We start from the raw sequence: 21338 nt of genomic DNA on the forward strand, positions 1-21338 counted from the left end.
TGTCAGTTCAATAGTTGGACGCATCACCGCTGCCAATTTCAGGCCATCAAATCAAATATTTTATCTCGAAAATGCGGGGCTCAGAGTCCTATTAAATGTAAAAGGCCGCGTGGAGAATAAATCAGTTTTACGCACGCGGGTGAAACCGCGCGTAGTCTCTCCGTGTGTGTTTGTAGGGTATCACACACACACAGAAAGAGAGAGAGAGCTCATTTGCATACAGCTGAATAGTTATGTCCCCGAGTCCTGTACACCCGCATGAGGGCGAGAGAGGGACACGCGCCGCAACAATAGGAGGCACGCTGCCATTAACCGTAAAAATACTTGGGTGGGCATGAAGGGGCGCACGCGCTGCAACATTAAACACAACTAGAATAAGATGTTCAGAAGGGAGAAAAAACAGAATGGAAACATAATACGTAATGTAGGTGGGTGTGCGTAAAATACATTTTTTATTGGAGCTGAGCAAAGGCCCTTTTTCTAAATTAAAGCAAGCGTGCGTTTTTAGTGGGATCATTTGGGTTTGGGAGTTGTAAGATATTGGCTCTTGTGCTTCTGGGTTTAGTCTGAAAAAAAGTAACATTCTGAAAACTCAAAAACAACTCAAAAGATTGTTCCCCCCTGTAATCGCATTTCTGCTTTCATTGTTTGTCTTACATCCCGAGGGAGGCGCACATGTGACCCCACAGAGAGTGGAGGGTCCTGGAAGGATAGCCCAAGTGTGCGAGGCTCCAGTGCTGCAGTAAGGGCTAATTAGGCGTGCAATTGAGTGGAACCGGGGGTTAAGGAAGGTACAAGGAGAGTAGGACAGTAATTGAATTTCTGCTCTCCATTCTCGAAGTTTCGGCTCTTCTGCGCTGTCCCCTCTTATTGTGCAAAAAAAAAAAAAAAAAAGTCTAAATGTGCGTCCTGCATATTGTGCGCTAAAAATAAGTCAGCAGATGTTGGGGGCTTGTTAATAATCGCCCGGTATCCATGGTGGTCAGTCATCTCTCTGCCAGTGGGTATTAAATCTGGATAATTGTTGGGGTGGAAAGAGAAGGGGGTTGAATATGTAAAGTGGGCGGTGCCAGTTGGGTGAGTGGCAGTTTATGTAATGAGCAGCGCAGTGGTAGTCTATATATCTGGGAGGAGACACACTAGGGTTCATTCAGTAGTAATAAGACGAGTGATGAACGTCCGTGGCGCACTGACGCACCGACTTGAGCACCAAAACAAGGTCTGAGCCGCGCGCACACAGAGGAGTTGACCATTGTGGAGTACAATATCATGCAAGGAGAGGACGCCTGCTGACGGAGTGAGACACAGCTGTGGATATTGGTCTTCCCTCACCTTTGGATAACTTGGAGATTGGAAACGCTTCTTCTGGACGCTTTTGACGCACGGCAACAAGGAGCTATTGAGGACTAATCGGGAGTGGAGGATTTATAGTGTTTCGTGGAAGGGTTTTTTTTAATACCCTATTTGTTTACCTCGGCGTCAATACTTCGGAATAAGAAGGTTTTGCTGCGTGAGTGGCTGGTGACGCGGCTGCCCTGGAGAAACAAGAAGGATGGCAGCCTGGTTCACCTTTACCATCGCATTTAGCACCACGTTAATATCACAGGTATGAAAGAGGATGTACATCTCCTTGGTGGTCCTGAGACCTCGGCGAAACCAGATGGAGAGCCGACTGTTTAATTTTTTCCCCCCTCTTTTTTTTTAAATAACAGAATAAGCTTCATGTAGCTGCACGACGTTTTCTTAAATAATATTTCCTTCTCTTTTAGGTATTTGGATCCGGAGTTTTTGAGCTGGATCTCCACGAATTTAAAAACCACAAAGGTCTGCTTGCAAACGGAGATGCATGCAAACCCAACTGCAGGACTTATTTTAGAATTTGCTTGAAGAACTATCAGGCTGTGGTCTCTCCAGGTGACTGCATCTTTGGAAGTACAATGACACCAGTGCTGGGGACAAACTCTTTCAGCGCCAAGGACAGTGGCACTTTACCTACACCGATTCAAATACCCTTCAACTTTGGCTGGCCGGTAAGGGCGTGGAGCAGCACATCCACTTTATTTGTTTCACTACTATTATGCTATTATGTTGTTTTCGGGGAACTGCTATGCATTTTGGGAGCGCACCGATTATTGGTCAGCTAGTCTAATCCATATCATTAGGTAATACTCTTTCGACTAACAGATTGGACTGCTGCCATGTCGTTCATTTCAAAATCCAGAAAGGCTCTCGTGATCACTGTGACACATATTTGCTCGTGCAGTCTTAAGTCTGATTTGAATTTCTCTTCTCAATTAGCAGGAGCCTATGAAATACAAAAATAAGCAAGATTTAGGCTCTCGTCTAAATTGCGAGCACTCTTTTTTAATGGCTATAGTCTTTGTAGCATGTATTAACGGTATATGTTTTCTCTTTAGGGGTCCTTTTCATTAATAATTGAAGCCTGGCATTCACCTTATGGAAACCTACCTGTAGGTAAGTGCAGCCTTTTTTACCACAGGAGGGAGCTCTGTCTGTAGGTTTAACACACTCCAGTCGGTTTACAATTTTTGCACTCTTAACATGCACAAAAGCAGAAAACAAATTGGGCTATTAAATGCTGTTTAGTCACTGAAGTGTTCCCCCTCCACCTCCTGTTAATTGTTCATCATTTCAGACAATTTTCACGCCTATTCATGCCTTTGTTATGAACTTCAGAACACCTTTTTCATTCTTATACCCAATACAATTGAACTTCCTCTAGTTTATTTTTGGCGTGGGAAAGAGCTGTGGGCTTTGGTGAGAATACTCAGTGCCTGCCAAAAGCCCCTGACTACATCTTCCTGTATTTTACACCTTACTCTGTTCTGCCCTTTGGAAGAGGGGACTGGGCCTGGGAATGTTTTTGCTGACGGAAAGAAAGAGGAAATTTCAACCTGAGTTTATCTTTCATCTAAGCTGTATGGGATTTGATAAGGGATGCAGCTTGGCACTGGGCAGATTATTAAAGCAAAAGTGGATGACTTTTGACCTCGCAAGCCATTTATGATGCATAAGTGACATAAAACCATAATCAATCCAGGACATGGGCAGGTTTAAACTCTAAACTTCCTCCATTAGTTCTGACTTCCTCTTCCTTCTCCTCTTTTTTCTTCTTCTTCATCTTCTTTCAGAAACCAACAACCAAGACGCTTTGATTAGCCTCTTTACCATCCAAAGACAACTTGGTGTAGGAACTGACTGGTCTCAGGATACACTGGCCGATGTGCAGACAGAGCTGAAGTATTCGTACCGATTCATCTGCAATGAAAGTTACTACGGAGAAAGTTGTTCCAAAAAGTGCACGCCCAGGGATGACCGATTCGGCCACTACACCTGCACCCGTGATGGACAGCTATCCTGTCTGCCCGGCTGGAAGGGGAAATACTGCGAAGAACGTAAGCAACCAGCTACATAATCTTTATGTTTCACAACTGTCTGGCTCACTTGCTATCAGTAGTCTGTTCTTGGTGATCACAGTCTGTAGTTGCTTCAACTCAATCTGATTGTAATTAGTTTTTGGATAGTGTTCTGCAGGATTTGGTGGACAGGCCTTACCTTAAAGTGGTTAACTGTCCAATACTCTGATGAATCTGTTTCCACTCTGTGCATCGCCCTTTGCTCTTCATAATCATTATAATGGTTTCTGCCTATAGAGAGAAATGCATAAGTTTGATATCAGCTGTTGCTAGTATGTGAGTAGTGTAACCCATAGGTCATCATCCTCAAGGCCACAGGATGTTTGAGTGCTATAACTAGACATGACCTCATGATATCTGGCAAGTCTGATAGGCAATTTTGGTGTGGAATGCATTTTTCATAGCTGTTTGCTTCATATAATTTGTAATCATGTAATTCTGACGTGCAATTGGTGGGTTTGTGGGTACTCATTGAATATATGGGTTTTCTTGGCAGGGGCAGGCTTAGCACGACAACAGGCACATTATACTTGTGCAAACCCACTTGGCCAGATCGTGCACCAGCACTCCCAAGATTTGGAAAGTTCTGAATGAGCCTATGAGGAGGCTCGATGCCATTTGGCTCCACAATACAAAGGGCCCCCTTTCACCAAAACAAATTAATCAAAGAGTAGATTGGAAGGAGGCACCGTGAGAGTAATAGTTACCATGTGCTGGATATGTGGCCACACGGGTGACAGCGGATCTGTCATCCATGTCACTTGGCGGTGAAAGAGAAATTGGCATGTGCTATTTTGACTGTGGCGCCAAATTCTAACCAGATGGGCTCACGTGTTGCAATTACACACACATCAATCGCCACTGACTACAGAAAATATACATGAGAAAGACAGATTGGGCATCTTTCAGAGGCCATAATTTGCCTTCTCGCTCACACGCTCCCATACATAAATTTTAACAAGCCCGGCCGTGTAGAGTTTGAAGGAGCTTAGTAGCAAACACATTAATGCAGAAACACACTCTGTGGACACTTGCGCACAGTGGTAGTAGTAGTAGTCACGTGACACAAATAGCTGGCTAACTTAAGCTAAGTCTACGCGTATTAGCGAACATTTACCTGCCGTTTCTGTCCAGGTAAGTTAAAGGAAGAGCTGTTAATTTCTGTTTACTACTGTACCTTCAGAAAGCGCGTGCCCGGTAACTTAATCTGCAGGAGAGAGGGGAGGGCGCGAGGGGGTGCGCGCGCGGGCATTGATAGAAGGAGCCCAGGCGGACTGCACGCGCCAAGGTTAATCGCAGCATTATTATCCGCCACGCGCCACCGATGTTTAGTCCCCTTCCATTGTTGGGCGCGCGGTAGTGGCAGCTGCAAATATGGTTCTGGCAGACCACAAACAACAATAGTGACAGCTGTCTGCTATTGAGAGCGAGCATCTGTTCTGGACTAAACCGGCCGCTTACTGTCAGTCGCCTGATATGTTGCCCCGGCGAATCAGTGTCATGACCGGTACACTTAAAACAGGACAAACAAACTCTCACCCACACACACACACGCACACACACACAAACGACCCACCCAGTGGCAGCTGTGGGTGTGGCGGACAGGTTTAGATCAAATGGAGGCTTCTGAGGAAAGTTGAGCCTCACCAAGGCCCCGTGCACTTTAATATACAGAGCTTACAGTTGGCTATTTCAAGGAAAGCCTTGGTTGTTGTGTGCCTAATGGCAGTGCAAGGAGTTTGTGTGACATTTTAGCTTATGGTTTATTTTTAACAGTATGGAAAATGTGAAATTGTCACGCCTGATGTATTGTGTCAGGAGGAACAGGTGGACAACAGGCAAAGAACAGTAAAAGAGCAGCAGCCTTACTGTAAGTTTCATTTTTTTTCTCTCTCTTCTTTCTGCTTGTAGCTATCTGTCTGGAGGGTTGCAGCGAGAGGAATGGAAACTGCACCAAACCTGGCGAGTGTGTGTAAGTATTAATAATTGCAAGTGTTGAAATATGTGTTGGCTGTTAGGAAAGGAGCACATATGGGCACAGCGTCAGCTCCTTTCATGTGGAAGGCCTGGGTTGTTTTTCACTCAAATTCTTCACTCAGCTGCCTCCCAGTTTATGTGCAACAAAAGCACTTTTATTATCCGAGGATCCACATGAGCTGAAATATTTCCATATGATTCATTAAGTGAGGCTGAAGTTCACGTCAGCGTTTCGGTCCGCGCCCTCTCTTCACAGCATCACTCACTGACTTCTCCGCTTCCCATGTTCCCTCCTTGTCACTGCCCTATCTCACTCACCAGCGTGGATAATTCACACACACACACTCACCCACTCGCTGTGAGAAACTCCTCCTGATTTTTTATTTTTGCCCTCTTTTTAGACACAAATCCACTGTTCCCACCACTAAAACCATTCCAGATTGAGGTTAAATCCTTTAGATACCAGTAAAGCTGCTCCCATGTCTCTGCGCACTAAGTAACAGCAAAATGTTTTAACCTTTAAAAGAGCATCTTAAGTCCCACGATCTTAGGAACCTTTAGGAAGCATCTTAATCTTTAAAAAAATATTTTTCCTCGGGTATTATTATATTATAATTAGTAATCTTTAAACACAATAAAGATCGCCGCTTCCAGCCCCACTCTTAGCATTAACTTCTACACATGCTGTACATACATTGTACAACCTACATGTACAAATAAAGTGCACTTTCACTGAGTGATGAGCGATGAACTAACAAGGTTTTACTACTGCAAGATCTCACTTTTAGCCAAGTGAAAGTTTGTTTGTTTGTTTTTTTCAGATTTCTGTGATGCATTAATTAATCATCTAATGATTGTGTCCAACTGTGGTATGACGCAGTTACTGATGTTAACCGATTTCTTAATATTAACATGCAATTAATCTGTTACAGGGATATTTAATCTGAGTTATTTGATGGCTTAAGACTGCAATCACAACACTTTTAGCATGAGAAAAAAACAAAGACGAATGTTTTAAATGTCTTTGGTTTTTGTTTTAATTTTTCAGTTGCAGAGATGGCTGGCAGGGCACGTTCTGTGACGAGTGCAGGAAGTACCCGGCCTGCAAGCACGGTACCTGCCAGCTGCCGTGGCAGTGTAACTGTCAGGAGGGCTGGGGAGGCCTATTATGTGACCAAGGTACACCAGACAACTTGGCTCACTGCTGCTATTCCTTTTTAAAAAGATGCTCTCATATTACTTGCACCCTGTTTTCATTTGAATTAACTTGAAAGCATTAGTAAATTAGGTTTCCTCTGAAGTGTTCTATTCATAGCTTTCTACACATCCGGGGGTAGATAGTTTGTGTGTGTGTGTGTGTGTGTCCTGCAGACACCCTGTAAACAAACACTCTTCTCCTCTCTCCCCCAATCCAGACCTGAACTTCTGCACCCATCACCATCCCTGCTTGAATGGCGCCACTTGCATGAACACTGGCCAGGGAAGCTATACGTGTACATGCTTGCCAGGCTTCACGGGGGTCAAATGTGAGCTGGAGATGAAGGAGTGTGACAGCAACCCCTGCAGGAATGGGGGGACATGCACAGTAAGTAGGAAACTGAGCGGTGCATGCCCACCTTTAGGTTTCAACATTCGCTGCTGATCATACTTACTCACCGACTTGTTTTTATTTCCATTTCTCAAGAATCTGGAGAGCGGCTACATGTGCACCTGTCCCCAGGGCTTCGAGGGTTCCCACTGTGAGCACAGCCTGCTGACCTGTGCCGACTCCCCCTGCTTCCACAAGGGGAAATGTAAGGAAAAGGACAACGGGCGCAGCTACATGTGCGAGTGTCCCAGAGGCTACACCGGGCTCAACTGCGAGAAGAAAGTGGACAAGTGCACGTCGCTTCCCTGCGCTAATGGTACAGTCTTCCTTTCCTCTTTGCCCCCCCCCCCCCTTTTTTTTTTCTGAACTTCCCTTTCCCCCCCACTCCAATTCCTGCCACTGGAACAACAGGAATTGGTGGGAACTTGGTGTCTATTGTCCTCCGTGTAAACACTCAGCAGCTTCGAGCAGCAGCTTGTAAATGTCACCACAGCTTGCTGTGGTTGTTGATGAAAGGGGACAAATATCCAGCGCAGTTCAATTTCTGTCCTCATGTAAACACAGAGGGCTCAGGGATTGTTCTGCGCTGGGAGAACAATATGCAGCACTGCGGTCACACTGTGGATTCAGTGGAAATGTGTGAACTCAAGCAGCCTCGCGGGAGGGATTACGGAGATTGTGTTCTCTGTCTTTGATTTTGAAATGCCTCAAACGTCTCTCACTCTGTTTGCTAAAGGTAGCTTCTGAGTTTTCTCCCAACCTGTATTCGTTGATGCTTATGATCTACATCCGCTTTCTCTTTTTTTCATAGGAGGTCTGTGTCAGCTCCATGGTGGCATCCGTGTGTGCAGCTGCCGCGCAGGGTTTACCGGCCAGCGCTGCGAAATCAACATCAACGAGTGTGCTGGAAACCCCTGCCTTAACGGAGGCACCTGCCAGGACCGAATCAACGACTACACCTGCATCTGTCCTGCCGGCTACGGCGGGCGAAACTGCGACCGGATCCTGAACGAGTGTTCCCTTCGGGCCTGCCTCAACGGGGGTACTTGCAGTGGGGGAGGTGGGCCGGGCAAGTCTCCAGCAACTTGCAGCTGCCCCGCTGGCTTCACTGGACCCCAATGCGAATATTTCGCCGTCACCTCTCCTGTGACCACCGGAGAGAACAAAGATGGTTTCCAGTGGGCGGCGGTTTCTCTGGCTGTTGGGCTGGTGGCACTACTGGTGGTGCTGTGCATGGTGGTCTTGGCCTTGAGGCACATCCACAGGCAAGCCCAGAGGCAGCGAAGAGAATCAGAGACTATGAACAACTTGTCCAGCAGTCAGAGGGATAACCTGATCCCAGTGTCCCAGCTCAAAAACACCAACCAGAAAATCAGCCTGGAAGTAGACTGTGACTCAGAGAAATCAAACTTTATTCATAAAAACTATCACTTGGAGCCTTACAACTCGAAATCAAAGGAGTTCAAGGACGAAAAGTCACAAGAGGATAAAAGTCTTATTTATGACAAGGGTTTAGACGATAAAATGCCTTTGAGTAGAGTGTACAGGTAAGAGAAAACATCTTTGCATGTCTTTATACTCTCGTCTTGGCTGCGATAATGTCTGTTAAAGAACTATTTATTCCACTCACATAGATAGTGTGTATATATACAGGGCTCTGCTGAGTAGAAATGACTGTTATGTATGATAAGCCTCTGTCATGTAATCCTCATTTGCACCCAATAGTGGGCCCCCCAACCATACATTGCTCTTCATCCACAGAGTTTATATTGTGGATGAAGTGCTTAGCTATGTACCGCACACTCTTCTTTGCTGCTTCGCCGCATGTGTATACACCTAACGCATAGTTCTGCCATGTGCTTGTAGTTTACGTTAACACAAAGTGTGATTTGTGTTTTGCAGCGAAAAGCCAGAGTGTAGAATATCTACAATATGCTCCTCGAGAGACTCCATGTACCAGTCGGTATTTGTTATAGCGGAAGAGAGGAGGGAATGCGTCATAGCGACTGAGGTAAGGCAAAAAAATAAATAAATAAGTGAAATAAAATCACATCTTCATCAGCATTGCCTTAGATCTTCTATTTGACATCCATTAGGTTGTCTCAAGTGCACGACTCCTCACTAGTACACCAACATTCATAGGAGAAGATGAGACTGTTTTTCCCTGTTTTTTTGGTAGTCTGACCTAAGCTGGGAGGGAAACGCAATCACATGCATTATTGGTTTCTATAAATTATGCTAGCTACACTTTATCTTGGCCATATGATGACCTAAAGTGAGAACCTATAATGATTTCTCACACATGTTTGGCTCTGCTCGGTCTCAAAGGTGCTATGTTTTAGTGCTGTGGCTTTAAGTGGAATTTTTTGGATGTTTACTTCCAAGCAAAACATAACAGCGATACCGGTGCGTTTGAGCTAAAGGAGTGCTCATGGAAACTGCTTTTAATTTGCTGTTTTTATGTTGTTCAAATTATTTGGTGTAACTCCATTTTTTTCTCTCTTTTATCCCACAGGTATAAACTGTGAGTGTCAGAAGGCAAGGGAACGAGGGGGAGGAGACACAATCAAGGCAGAATGTAAAATTCTGGATTGTTTACAAATGCTGAGAAGAGACTGGAGATCATTTTAGATGTTCACTGCTGCTCTGGAACACTTGAGAACTGGAGAGGGCAGAAAAGTCTGCTCTGCAAAAAGGAAAGAAAAACAAAAACAACAACAAAAAGGACAGAATTGAAAAACTTTGACCGAGTGTTTGTATGCAACACATGTACAGTGAAGGACCTCTCTCAGTCGCGACAATGGTTAATTGGACTGGCAAAAAAAATAGACTGACTGCACGAGGTGTGACGACAGCATCAGTGAAATTATTAAACTTCTAACCTTGGCCATCCTGGACAGTAAAAAAAAAAGAGAGAGAGAGATATAGGGTGGATTGTCGCCCTGTGTATCTGACCTGGCCTTGTGTGATAATCATGATGACTTTGACAGCCAACCAATCAGTAAAAAAGAAAAGGTGCCTAAAAATTTGACCACTCCAAATCCGCCCCCCCACCTTTCTCCTTCTTTACAGCCAGCTTCGCCTGCTATGCAAGACTCAGGGTCTAGACGAGTGAACTCACCCCGTGTCACAATCCAACCTCACCACCGCTGAGTTCTGAATGTCTGAAACTAATCTTCAGCCGTCAATCACGTGGAAAAAAAGAAATTTGGGGGGGGTTGGACACGTCATGCGCAAGGGTGAAGATCGTATGCAGCCCAAATTCACTAGAAGCCTTAAAAAAAAACGGGGTTTGAATGCTCAGTTGTGTTCCCCTGTCTGTCCTTGGATCGATTTGCACTACCAAAATAAATAAACAAAAACAATGGGGAAAAAAATACTTTGAAAATCAACAGAGATTTGAAGAGAAAACCACAGGAGCACAACAGTCAGTGCAGTGCCAGCACGATCCAAGAGAAAGGGAAAAGTTTGCGCATAGAAAAAAGGTGTTGGGGTTTTTTTTTTGTTGTTGTTGTTCTTTTTAATGCAACTGAAAACAAGAGACTCAAAACGAGAAGAAAAAGACTGTCACACCACTGCCTGCCTATAATGAATTTCAAAAGTACAGAACCAATAATGTAATTTTTTTTAAATGAGTATTTCCAGAGTTTTAATTTAAATATGACACACTGCTCTTTATATGTTTTATAATGTTATTTTGTATATAATGCATATTTATAAGGACCAAACTTCTGTAGAATAAAAAATTCTGTGAAAATTTCTGGAAAGAAATTATTTATGAGGCCTTTTTTTTTTTCTTTTACATTATTGACCGTGTGTGTCTAGTATTTATTTATATCTGTTTAGCTTCATTTCAGCCAACAGCATTGGTTTAATCAGTGCTAACTGCTCTCCTGCAGCAACACAACATCACATATAATGTTTTGGACATTTGGTAAATGAAAGTCCTTGAATGTAGTATGTCTACCTCGAGTAATTCCTGGAAATGCTGTTGGCTCTGGCCCCACTCACTCAGCCACCCACCCACCCCCTTGTTTCTCTCTCTCCAGCCCTAAATTGGCTTGAAATTCAAATCCGTTTCCACGGATACCACCCCCTCGAGCTGGAAATGGTGAAACAAAGCCCGGTGCGGGGCAAAAGGGGGAATGCCTCCCCACCACCACTACTCTTTTCTCTCTCACCCCTCCCTCCTCATAAAGCTCGTGCACGCATCCGTGCGCACACGCGCGGCCGTCCAAGCAGATGCCGTGGGGGAGCGCGGTGTGAGTCTGCAGTGCCATAAAAACAGCAGCATATGCCAAGCCTCTCAGCCTGTGCGCACGACCCACAGAGACCTCCTCTCATAAAAAATACACTCAGGCACTTGCAGGCTCCCCAACTGCTCTTCCTCCCCTTCAGGGTTAAGAGCAATATTTCAATGCCCGGTTCCGTACCACCCACTCCTCTGCAAACAAAGCTGGAGAGAGGACCTGGCACCAGCAGAGAGGAGGGTGAAACCAGATGGAAGCCAGCGGATCTGCGAGGATACCACATAAATAAATAAGTCAACTTTTCTAAAATAGAGATCTTTATCAGAGTACTCTTCTTCGTCTTACTACCATTTACCGTCCTCATCTATTTGGAAAATTGCCACTGTTCCATACAGTTTGGAAGAGCGCTTAAGGATCAGTGTTTTTTATTATTATTCTTTTTATTTTGTCTTTTTTCCTTTCTCTCTCTCTCGCTGTCTGTGTGTGTGTGTGTGTGTGTCATGCACATTATCAGAATCTCTCCTGACTCCAATTAACACAAATGCTGCAACAGCGAACACCCCTCTAATCAGCAGCAATCAACACTCCGCAGAGAATCTGGATGGTTTTTCCCTCACACACACACTCATCCTGTCAGCCCGTTGACCTAGGCATCCTCATCCTCAGCTAGTGTGTGTTCATTAAAAAAAAAAGAAAAAAAAGAAAGGAGTTTGGAAAGGGGAGCTTCCGCACATGCTCGGAAAAAACATACGTGCTATCACAGTGATGAATCACCCAGTTAAAGGCCTCTCGCGCTGTGGTCATCTGTTACCTGACCCAGCCTGATAGCGCTTCCCACCGTCCCCACACTCACACCTACGAGCAGGAGCGCTCTCTCATCCACACTCCGTCGCACATGCTAAGGCTCTGCTCTTTGGCCTCTCGGTGTCCATAACACAGCCAGGCATTTTCATTGTGTTATAATCACAGCATCCTGTTTGTGACCCGGTGACATCAGTTCCTGTTTCCTCTCTGATTAAAAAAAAAAAAAAAAAAAGCAGAACATGCCACTGCATGCTGACTGCTTTTCTCACGCATCGTTTTCATTTCGTTCTGTACTTAGCTCACATGACTCGGACTCTCAGGAAACATCCTCAAAACAAGCCAGGGCCCAGACAAACACACTAATCAGTGCTATTTATTCCCAATCTAGGAAAAGGGAAGAAAATAAAATGTATAAATTGATGTGTTGCAGATGTTGAAAGTTGCAGGTTGTCTTTCTCTTTATAGCTGGAGCTCTTGTGGTTTGTTAAAATCCTTAAGTGGCTTCAAACAGCATGAGTTTGTTGTTGTTGGCCTATGTGTCCTTGCCCTGCCCTGTTGAGGTGAGCCTGATCCAAATATTGATAGTATCGATACCAACCCTGGTATCGGAATTTGTATCGGATCAATACTAGCACAATAGGATTGATACTTTGTTGCACTATGAAAAATGTCTAAAACTTTTTCTGTTCAAACATCATGTTTATTCTACTTATAGCCTACAGCACATTTAAACAACAGAAGCTGACGCAAAGTGCTTTAGAGACAGACATATGTACATTCAGGGTCTCCAAAAACAGTTTCAAAATACATGAAAAGCTGAAAGATGTGTTTTACTGTGTTAACTGAGTACTATGCAAAGTAAAAATCACCACAGCGATTTAGTAGTTATTAAAATGTGTTAAGAAGTTAACAAATTGATGATGACTCAGCTCATAAATAGTGACACACTGACACACACTCTCCCCCACTTAAGCTGCCTTTCTCAGTTATACTTATCAGCATCTGTATCTGTACTGGTACTGGTATCTGCAATGCTGGCCCTGTATTTACTTAACATCAGATCTATACGAAAATTTGCAGTATGGAGCAGCACTACTGCCCTTGCCCTGGTCTTATAGCTGTCTCGTTAATTAACACTAGGTGTCAGTAAGAACCCCACCCCCCCACCCCCACACACAGGAAACAGGGGATCAGTACATGCCAACATAAAACCTGCAGGAACCCTTATGTTTAACTTAAATGCCACACTTCTAGAGCAATAAGCAGATCTGCTTTTACTTGCACTACAACCAACCTTTAATCAAAACGTGAACCAGTCAAACACACTGTACAGTTTATTAACACACACCCTCATCTAAGATAAACATGCACTGACCATAATTCCTCCATAGTTTACTTTTAGATCCAAATCATCTGTCCTAATTACCCCCTAACCTTTTATCTAACATTAGTAGAAGAATGCATACCCTGTGTCACTGCATATATGTGCGGGGAAAAAATAGGAGTCGGGAGGTTTTACTAGGATATCAGGACTAATTAAAAATGTATGAGACTATGTCAGCATGAGGCTTGAATGATGATCTTAGATTGGTTTGAAGGCAAAGACAAATGAATGTATGATAAACGGACGTGTGCAAACATCGGAGAAGTGGGTGCCACTGAAGTCCTTAGCAGGCTGTGGTGAGAGCAACACGAGATAATGTAGCAGAGAGCTTGAGAAGCGGGTGGACATGAAGGCACAATGGGCTGGAAGCTCGTGCATGCAGTAGCTTTAGATTTATGAAGAGCTGATACAGGGGCCTGGCCTCTTATCAAGACAGGTAATGCCAGCTATTTATAGATAATCTATGTATTGAGCACAGATGAGCCTCTGCTATAACTGTATATCAGATCTAACAGGAGTGGTGGGCATTTTTGTGCGTTTGATCAGATCTGAGGCTGGATCTTATGTGCATCCCATGTCTTTTATTTTGTCTTGACTGAGTTCCATGTTTTAGCTGTGTTGGCACTTTGCCATTTTCTTTCTTATCTTTTTTAACAGGGTTTCAAATGCATGAAGTAGAAACCCATACATGCTATTATTTTGCAGGAAATCCAAAGAAAACACACTTGATTATTACAATATATATGAGGGAACATGTGTTTAAATAATTGAGAAAGATTATGCTTCCTGAGTATAACTGCAAGAAAAGCATCGAATGTGGTTACATTTTGAAGTTTAAGCTAGTAGGCGTTTTGGTGATTGTAACCTACAATCACCTGCTGTACCTACACAGACAGAAAGAGAATCAAAGCTCAAATTAACATGTTATGGTGTTGTAATGGGTCCCAATTAGATACATAATGCATGCAAAGACTGACTTGAAAAGATGAACGTAGCCACAGTGAATGCAGTTATCCAGTGAATGGCCCACTTCCTTTTTGAAGGCTCGACTTGGGCTAAAGCCTATCTAGGGTGAAATACACCCTAGATACACCCTGGACAGGTTGCCAGTCCACTGCAGCGCTAACACAGAGAGACAGACAACCTTTTAGGCATACATACACACCTCACAGCAAAATTTGGAACCTAACATGATTATTTTTGGACTGTAATAGGTAGTTGGAGTAGAGCCCACACAAGCAGAAAGAGAACATGCAAACTCCACACAGAAAAGCCACAACTAGTTGGTGGATTTCAACCCAGGAACACAGAAGAATAAGTATGTAAGTAAGTAAATCCAATTAATATATATATATATATATATATATATATATATATATATATATATATATATATATATATATATATATATATATATATATATATATATATATATACACACACACACATATACATATATACATACACATATACATATACACATACACACAGTGGGGCAAAAAAGTATTTAGTCAGCCACCGATTGTGCAAGTTCCCCCACTTAAAATGATGACAGAGGTCAGTAATTTGCACCAGAGGTACACTTCAACTGTGAGAGACAGAATGTGAAAAAAAAAAATCCATGAATTCACATGGTAGGATTTGTAAAGAATTTATTCGTAAATCAGGGTGGAAAATAAGTATTTGGTCAATAACAAAAATACAACTCAATACTTTGTAACATAACCTTTGTTGGCAATAACAGGTCAAACGTTTACTATAGGTCTTTACCAGGTTTGCACACACAGTAGCTGGTATTTTGGCCCATTCCTCCATGCAGATCTTCTCAAGAGCAGTGATGTTTTGGGGCTGTCGCCGAGCAACACGGACTTTCAACTCCCGCCACAGATTTTCTATGGGGTTGAGGTCTGGAGACTGGCTAGGCCACTCCAGGACTTTCAAATGCTTCTTACGGAGCCACTCCTTTGTTGCCCGGGTGGTGTGTTTTGGATCATTGTCATGTTGGAAGACCCAGCCTCGTTTCATCTTCAAAGTTCTCACTGATGGAAGGAGGTTTTGGCTCAAAATCTCACGATACTCGGCCCCATTCATTCTCTCCTTAACACGGATCAGTCGTCCTGTCCCCTTGGCAGAAAAACAGCCCCATAGCATGATGTTTCCACCCCCATGCTTCGCAGTAGGTATGGTGTTCTTGAGATGCAACTCAGTATTCTTCTTCCTCCAAACACGACGAGTTGAGTTTATACCAAAAAGTTCTACTTTGGTTTCATCTGACCACATGACATTCTCCCAATCCTCTGCTGTATCATCCATGTGCTCTCTGGCAAACTTCAGACGGGCCTGGACATGCACTGGCTTCAGCAGCGGAACACGTCTGGCACTGCGGGATTTGATTCCCTGCCGTTGTAGTGTGTTACTGATGGTGACCTTTGTTACTTTGGTCCCAGCTCTCTGCAGGTCATTCACCAGGTCCCCCCGTGTGGTTCTGGGATCTTTGCTCACCGTTCTCATGATCATTTTGACCCCACGGGATGAGATCTTGCGTGGAGCCCCAGATCGAGGGAGATTATCAGTGGTCTTGTATGTCTTCCATTTCCTGATGATTGCTCCCACAGTTGATTTTTTCACACCAAGCTGCTTGCCTATTGTAGATTCACTCTTCCCAGTCTGGTGCAGGTCTACAATTCTTTTCCTGGTGTCCTTCGAAAGCTCTTTGGTCTTGGCCATGGCGGAGTTTGGAGTCTGACTGGTTGAGGCTGTGGACAGGTGTCTTTTATACAGATGATGAGGTCAAACAGGTGCCATTCATACAGGTAACGAGTGGGGGACAGAAAAGCTTCTTACAGAAGACGTTACAGGTCTGTGAGAGCCAGGGATTTTCCTTGTTTGAGGTGACCAAATACTTATTTTCCACCCTGATTTACGAATAAATTCTTTACAAATCCTACCATGTGAATTCATGGATTTTTTTTTCACATTCTGTCTCTCACAGTTGAAGTGTACCTCTGGTGCAAATTACTGACCTCTGTCATCATTTTAAGTGGGGGAACTTGCACAATCGGTGGCTGACTAAATACTTTTTTGCCCCACTGTATATATATATATATATATATATATATATATAAATATATATATATATATATATATATATATATATATATATATGATTTTTCTTTATTTTAATTTTAGCCACCATCAGTTCACCCCACAGTGCCACACTGCTTATGTATTATCAAAAATTGAAAAGAGAAAAAGAAAAAGAAAAGACTAATACATACCTAGTTTACATAACATAACCTGTGTGCTTTTTGTAAACTTTGACCACTTGAAAGTAACTGTGATCATTTAATCAATATAATAGTGATACTAATAATTAGTTCATTTGCAGCTTAAGTGACTGTATTTTTCCAGGATGCCATAAAGTGAAGTCAGGAACTCTGACTTTTTGAGTAGTGGGAATAAATCATATGCTTTCTCTCTTACACATGTACATCCATATAAGGTCCTGTGTAACTCCCTGCTATACCAGATGTGGTTTCCATCTCTCCTGTGTAAAGTCATATCTTTCAGTTAGAATGATTTATTTGTGCTTTGTATCAAAGTGAAGCAGTTGTTTATGTGTTCTTTTTACGTGGTTAAATAAAATGATTCCTATAGGGAATCTCCTATGGGAACATCTGATGCAATGTCTTGGTATGTTGCTTGGTTCCTGCTGAGGCCCTGAAACGCTTTGGGAAGTTGCATCAGCCGTATGAATCGCTAAAGCTTGTGAAGAGAGTGACAACGCATTGGAGCAATCACAGAGTTATTTGTTTTGAGTGACAGTTCATCGAGTAATCGCGTTAAAAGATGGCAATGCCGGGCAAGTCATTTTTAACCAATAGTGTAACGAATTTGTTTTCTAGTCCCGCCCTATTTGGCGCACCGAAATCTGTTTGGGCAAACGGGGTAATTTGGTAACGCCCCTTTAAATATGATTGGTGTTGAACGGTAGGAGAGGACCCGCCTACCTCCTGCGGACTCTATAAAAGTAAGATCCCTGCTTCGCCATGTTATCGAAGGAACGCGTCAGACAGACCGATACATCTTGGTGGGTATATTAATACCATCTGGGCGTTAAAAGCGTTAACATCTGTAAATCCTCGATCGTTTAATTCGTTTTTTTTAAAACCAACCATCACCAGCCGGCAAGCAGCTGGCAAAAGCGGGTTTTGTCATTTTTCGACATTGAGCTAAGGGCCAAAGCGGCTGCCATGGATTTTTAAGGCATAATGCGGCATCTCTAATGCAATGGCAATGCACAGTGCAAGGCAAAACAAACAGCGAAATTCCATCTTCGCAACTGCCAAGCAGTTGGGCTCAAATACCGTCCGCGGTATACCTGCGAGCCAACCGGTACCTCTGCTGCTGGACCGACGGAAGCTAACGCTAGCTAGCTAGTCATCTTAGCTGGTTTAAAACAAATCATTCAGGAAAAAAGATCCATTCATTCATTTGAACGTCGTCAAAACTAACGATCCAAAAACAATGAAGCCTCAAGATATCATCGCCGGGAAGACCAGCCTGTGGATTTTCGGGTACGGGTCGCTGGTGTGGAAGCCTGACTTCAAATATCAGAGGAGCAAGGTCGGTTACATTCAAGGCTACAAGAGACGCTTCTGGCACGGAGACAACTTCCATCGTGGGAACGATGAGTTGGTAAGATGGGGCATATGTTTACTTGTTAACGGGAACATCATTAGATTGCTTAGGGTGGCATGATATGTTGAACAGCTGGGCTCACACTGTATCAGGCGTTGTCCGTGACATGATTTATTTATTTTTTTCTTCTTCTCTGCAGCCCGGAAGAGTGGTGACGCTGATCGAAGATGATGACGTAAGTGGAATTTTCTGCTTCCTATTGGTTTACAGTAGAAACTGCAGTGGAGTTTCCAGTCTACATCAGTTAATTGAATGATGACTTAATGTTTTCCTCTTCCTCCACAGGAGACTACTTGGGGTGTGGCGTTTGAGGTGGCAGGCTCACAGATGGAGGAGTCCATGAAGTACCTCACTGTGCGAGAGACGGTCTGCGGAGGCTACATGACCAAAATGGTGGATTTCTTCCCTGAGGGGAACGACCAGCCTCCGGTTCAGGCGCTGGTTTACATCGCCACCTCCGACAACCCTCTCTACCTGGGCCCGGCCACCTCGGAGGAGATCGGTGCCCAGATCGCAATGTCCAGAGGGAAGACGGGCCACAACTTGGAGTACCTGCTCCGGCTTGCGGAGTTCATGAGGAGCAGTTGCCCACATGTGGAGGACCATCACCTGTTCTCCATCGAGGCCACAGCATTGACCATGGTGTCTTACCTGTTAGCAGCACAGTAGCTCGTACCCTTTGTTTCACTAGCATGTAATGGAAAGAATACACTACACATGAGGCTTTGATCTGCCATGTTCTACCTGTGTTTTACATTCTGTAGCTTCACATCACCATCCATTGTACTGGAAAAAAGAAGGGTAGCTTAATACAATCCCTACAATGTTCACTGTAAACACTGTTTTTCTTTGCTAACTGTTTAGATTTGTACGGTGCAACTTCCGTCCAATTCAGAAGGTACTGCTGTCGCTCGTGGTTGAGTGCATTGATGTGTCAAAGAATAAATCTGACTCTGAAAAGTTGAATGTGACAACTGAGTGTCAAGTTAAATAAATACCAATTTAAAAAAGTGGAAAATGACTGTTTTTGTGTTATTGCTGCAACGGAAACTGTTTGTTTAAATGAGCTGTGGCTCATTTAAAAGAGAGGCTCTGTTCTTGGTCAGGAAAATATGGAGGTATCAAAAGTGGCAGTTTAATGAGTGCACAGCAAAGGGATGTATTCTAGAGAACTGATTTAACCAGAAATCCTAAAATAAAGTACACTAAAGGAGAAACTGTTCCTGTACTGCATTTTCCCAAGGAGTATTTTTTTTTTTTTTCCCCCCCTCCTTAGGTTTAAAAACAAACACTAAGCACTCGGTGTGAAGATTGCAATTGAACCAGTTGACAGAACTCTTTCACACCAGCTAATAACCTGTGGTGAGGGAGGCTTTCAAAGTGTGTTTGTGTTCATGTCATAAGAACAGACCATGAGGGTCTTCTCTTTCCAAGAAGCAGCTTTTCTGCTCTTGGAATAAACCAGAAAACAGACGTGCTGGTTCACATCTGGGTTGCAGACTGTAACTCAACAGCAATGTTCTAAGAAGTCAGTAAAGCTTTTTGAGCAGGTCTCCTGAGTGCACATATACAAACATACGTCGGACACACCCAAACATTGGCCGGAGCAGCTTGTACCCTGGATGTGATTCAAGTCAAAGAGTCTATCTAGGTGAAAAGGCTTATATAACTGCTGACCGGGAACAAGCCCAGACCTGGAAGTCCTGTGTTTACAAGTCTGCCCCGTGGTCGTGTCGAGAGTGCACCAGGAAGAACACACTGCAGATGCGCTCACTGAGATGAAATCTCAGCAGGGTGACATGAAAACGGCGACATGGGTCTCAGGTGCATCTTTGTCAGTTTGATCGCCTCTCAAATGGGTTGTTTTTCTGTCATTTCCTTACATCAAGGCTAAGTTCTTCCAAATGATTTTTCATAAACAGACCTTACAGATAGTTTCTATTTTAAGTGCCAGAAGTTTTGAATATCTTATCTCTGAGATATACGTTTCCCTCCCAGTGCAACGAAGCTCAAAGCTCCCTGCAGCACGAAAAACCCCTACATTTGGCAATCTTTTTACAGTCTACTTCTTTAATAGTTACTCCAACAAAAACTGCCCATGGCGAGGTCTGCATATTATTCTGAGCAACAGAGATCTAATTTCTTGGAACGACTACAGTAGAATAGATTAAATGTAATTTTAAGATTGCTGTAAGGACCACCAATTAAATTAGGGTTGAATGTGACCCTTGGCTGTATAAGGATGTCTTACTAATGAGATTACAGGTATAAGGTTTCGTTTTTCCTCTGTAGAGTTGTTAATCGTACCTTTATCTTTTTTTTAAAATCAAAAACATGTGAATTGTGGTTTCTTAAATAAACGGTCTCTGAAGTCCCAGTTTCCGGGTGTTTTGGTGAGTTTGTGAATCCATGATTGTGGGATTGTCAGGAGATGCTGTAAAATCACTTTCTGGCTGAAGGAAGAATACGGAGAACCTTACAAGGGGTAAAAACAAGCAGGGACATAACAAGAGGGGTGCCAAACAAAATGGTTTTAAGAAAAAGCCACAGGTGAGAAAACATTTGTGTGATAACAGAAACTGCTGTTTCTGAGCTTCAGATGTTATATTTAAATAAAGAGCTGAAATAAATATTGTTTGTATCTATAGCCACGGGGGGAATAAAGCGTGCAACTACTGAGAAACTGACATGAAGATGTCAGCGTTCTATCACTGTTGTGCTGCACACAGATGTTTTAGTTTTCTGAGAGATGGCAAGGCATGTTTCCACCTGGCAGTAGTCTACTGATATGTGACCACCCATTTGTGGAAGATATTAACTGAGTAATATGAAGCTTTTATGAAATTTGTGGCCTTCCAAATCTCATTTAGCCCCCGTTTCAGCTGTACTTTTTAAACCTAGCACTTCTACAAGCAGCATTATTACATTCTTGGTCCTTTATTCCATTTCTTTTCTTTGCCAGTGCAGACTCCTTCCACTGTTGCAGACCTGAAGTCCACAACAGCCTCACAGATTGAGAGGCAGGGTACACTCTGGACGGGTCACATGGCTAACAAAGAGAAAGGCATCCTCTCACGGTCACATTCATAGTTAAAATCTATTTAGAATCGCCAATTAATGTAACATGGATGTCTTTGGATTGTTGGAGGAAGCCAGGGTACCTGGAGAGAACATGCAAACTCCAAACAGAAAAGCCA

The 21338-nt window shown here is 43.3% G+C and overlaps 2 protein-coding genes across 2 annotated transcripts; both read left to right on the plus strand.

Moving 5' to 3' along the window:
• Positions 1 to 1167: 1167 nt before the first annotated feature.
• dll4 (delta-like 4 (Drosophila)) lies at positions 1168 to 10749 on the plus strand. The gene is made up of 11 exons (XM_006793058.3): positions 1168 to 1606; positions 1770 to 2030; positions 2418 to 2475; positions 3153 to 3416; positions 5349 to 5409; positions 6463 to 6593; positions 6830 to 6999; positions 7099 to 7318; positions 7814 to 8549; positions 8905 to 9013; positions 9518 to 10749. The coding sequence occupies exons 1-11, from the start codon at positions 1553 to 1555 to the stop codon at positions 9521 to 9523; spliced, it is 2070 nt and encodes a 689-aa protein (XP_006793121.1). The 5' UTR covers positions 1168 to 1552; the 3' UTR covers positions 9524 to 10749.
• Positions 10750 to 17471: 6722 nt separating this feature from the next.
• On the plus strand, positions 17472 to 19159 carry chac1 (ChaC, cation transport regulator homolog 1 (E. coli)). The gene is made up of 3 exons (XM_006793059.3): positions 17472 to 18138; positions 18281 to 18316; positions 18427 to 19159. Exons 1-3 carry the CDS (start codon positions 17968 to 17970, stop codon positions 18808 to 18810), a joined length of 591 nt encoding a protein of 196 aa, XP_006793122.1. The 5' UTR covers positions 17472 to 17967; the 3' UTR covers positions 18811 to 19159.
• The last annotated feature ends 2179 nt before the right edge of the window (positions 19160 to 21338 follow it).

This window comes from Neolamprologus brichardi, chromosome 15, assembly GCF_056152115.1.
Source record: "Neolamprologus brichardi isolate AB-2024 chromosome 15, ASM5615211v1, whole genome shotgun sequence".
NCBI lineage: Eukaryota > Metazoa > Chordata > Actinopteri > Cichliformes > Cichlidae > Neolamprologus > Neolamprologus brichardi.

Bases quoted from the DNA above. Each gene is read 5' to 3' on its own strand.
- dll4 (XM_006793058.3), top strand. From the start codon at position 1,553: ATGGCAGCCTGGTTCACCTTTACCATCGCATTTAGCACCACGTTAATA. The intron at 1,607-1,769 runs GTATGAAAGAGG...CTTCTCTTTTAG, and splicing joins GCACCACGTTAATATCACAG to GTATTTGGATCCGGAGTTTT. The intron at 8,550-8,904 runs GTAAGAGAAAAC...TGTGTTTTGCAG, and splicing joins CCTTTGAGTAGAGTGTACAG to CGAAAAGCCAGAGTGTAGAA.
- chac1 (XM_006793059.3), top strand. From the start codon at position 17,968: ATGAAGCCTCAAGATATCATCGCCGGGAAGACCAGCCTGTGGATTTTC. The intron at 18,139-18,280 runs GTAAGATGGGGC...TCTTCTCTGCAG, and splicing joins ATCGTGGGAACGATGAGTTG to CCCGGAAGAGTGGTGACGCT. The intron at 18,317-18,426 runs GTAAGTGGAATT...CTTCCTCCACAG, and splicing joins CGCTGATCGAAGATGATGAC to GAGACTACTTGGGGTGTGGC.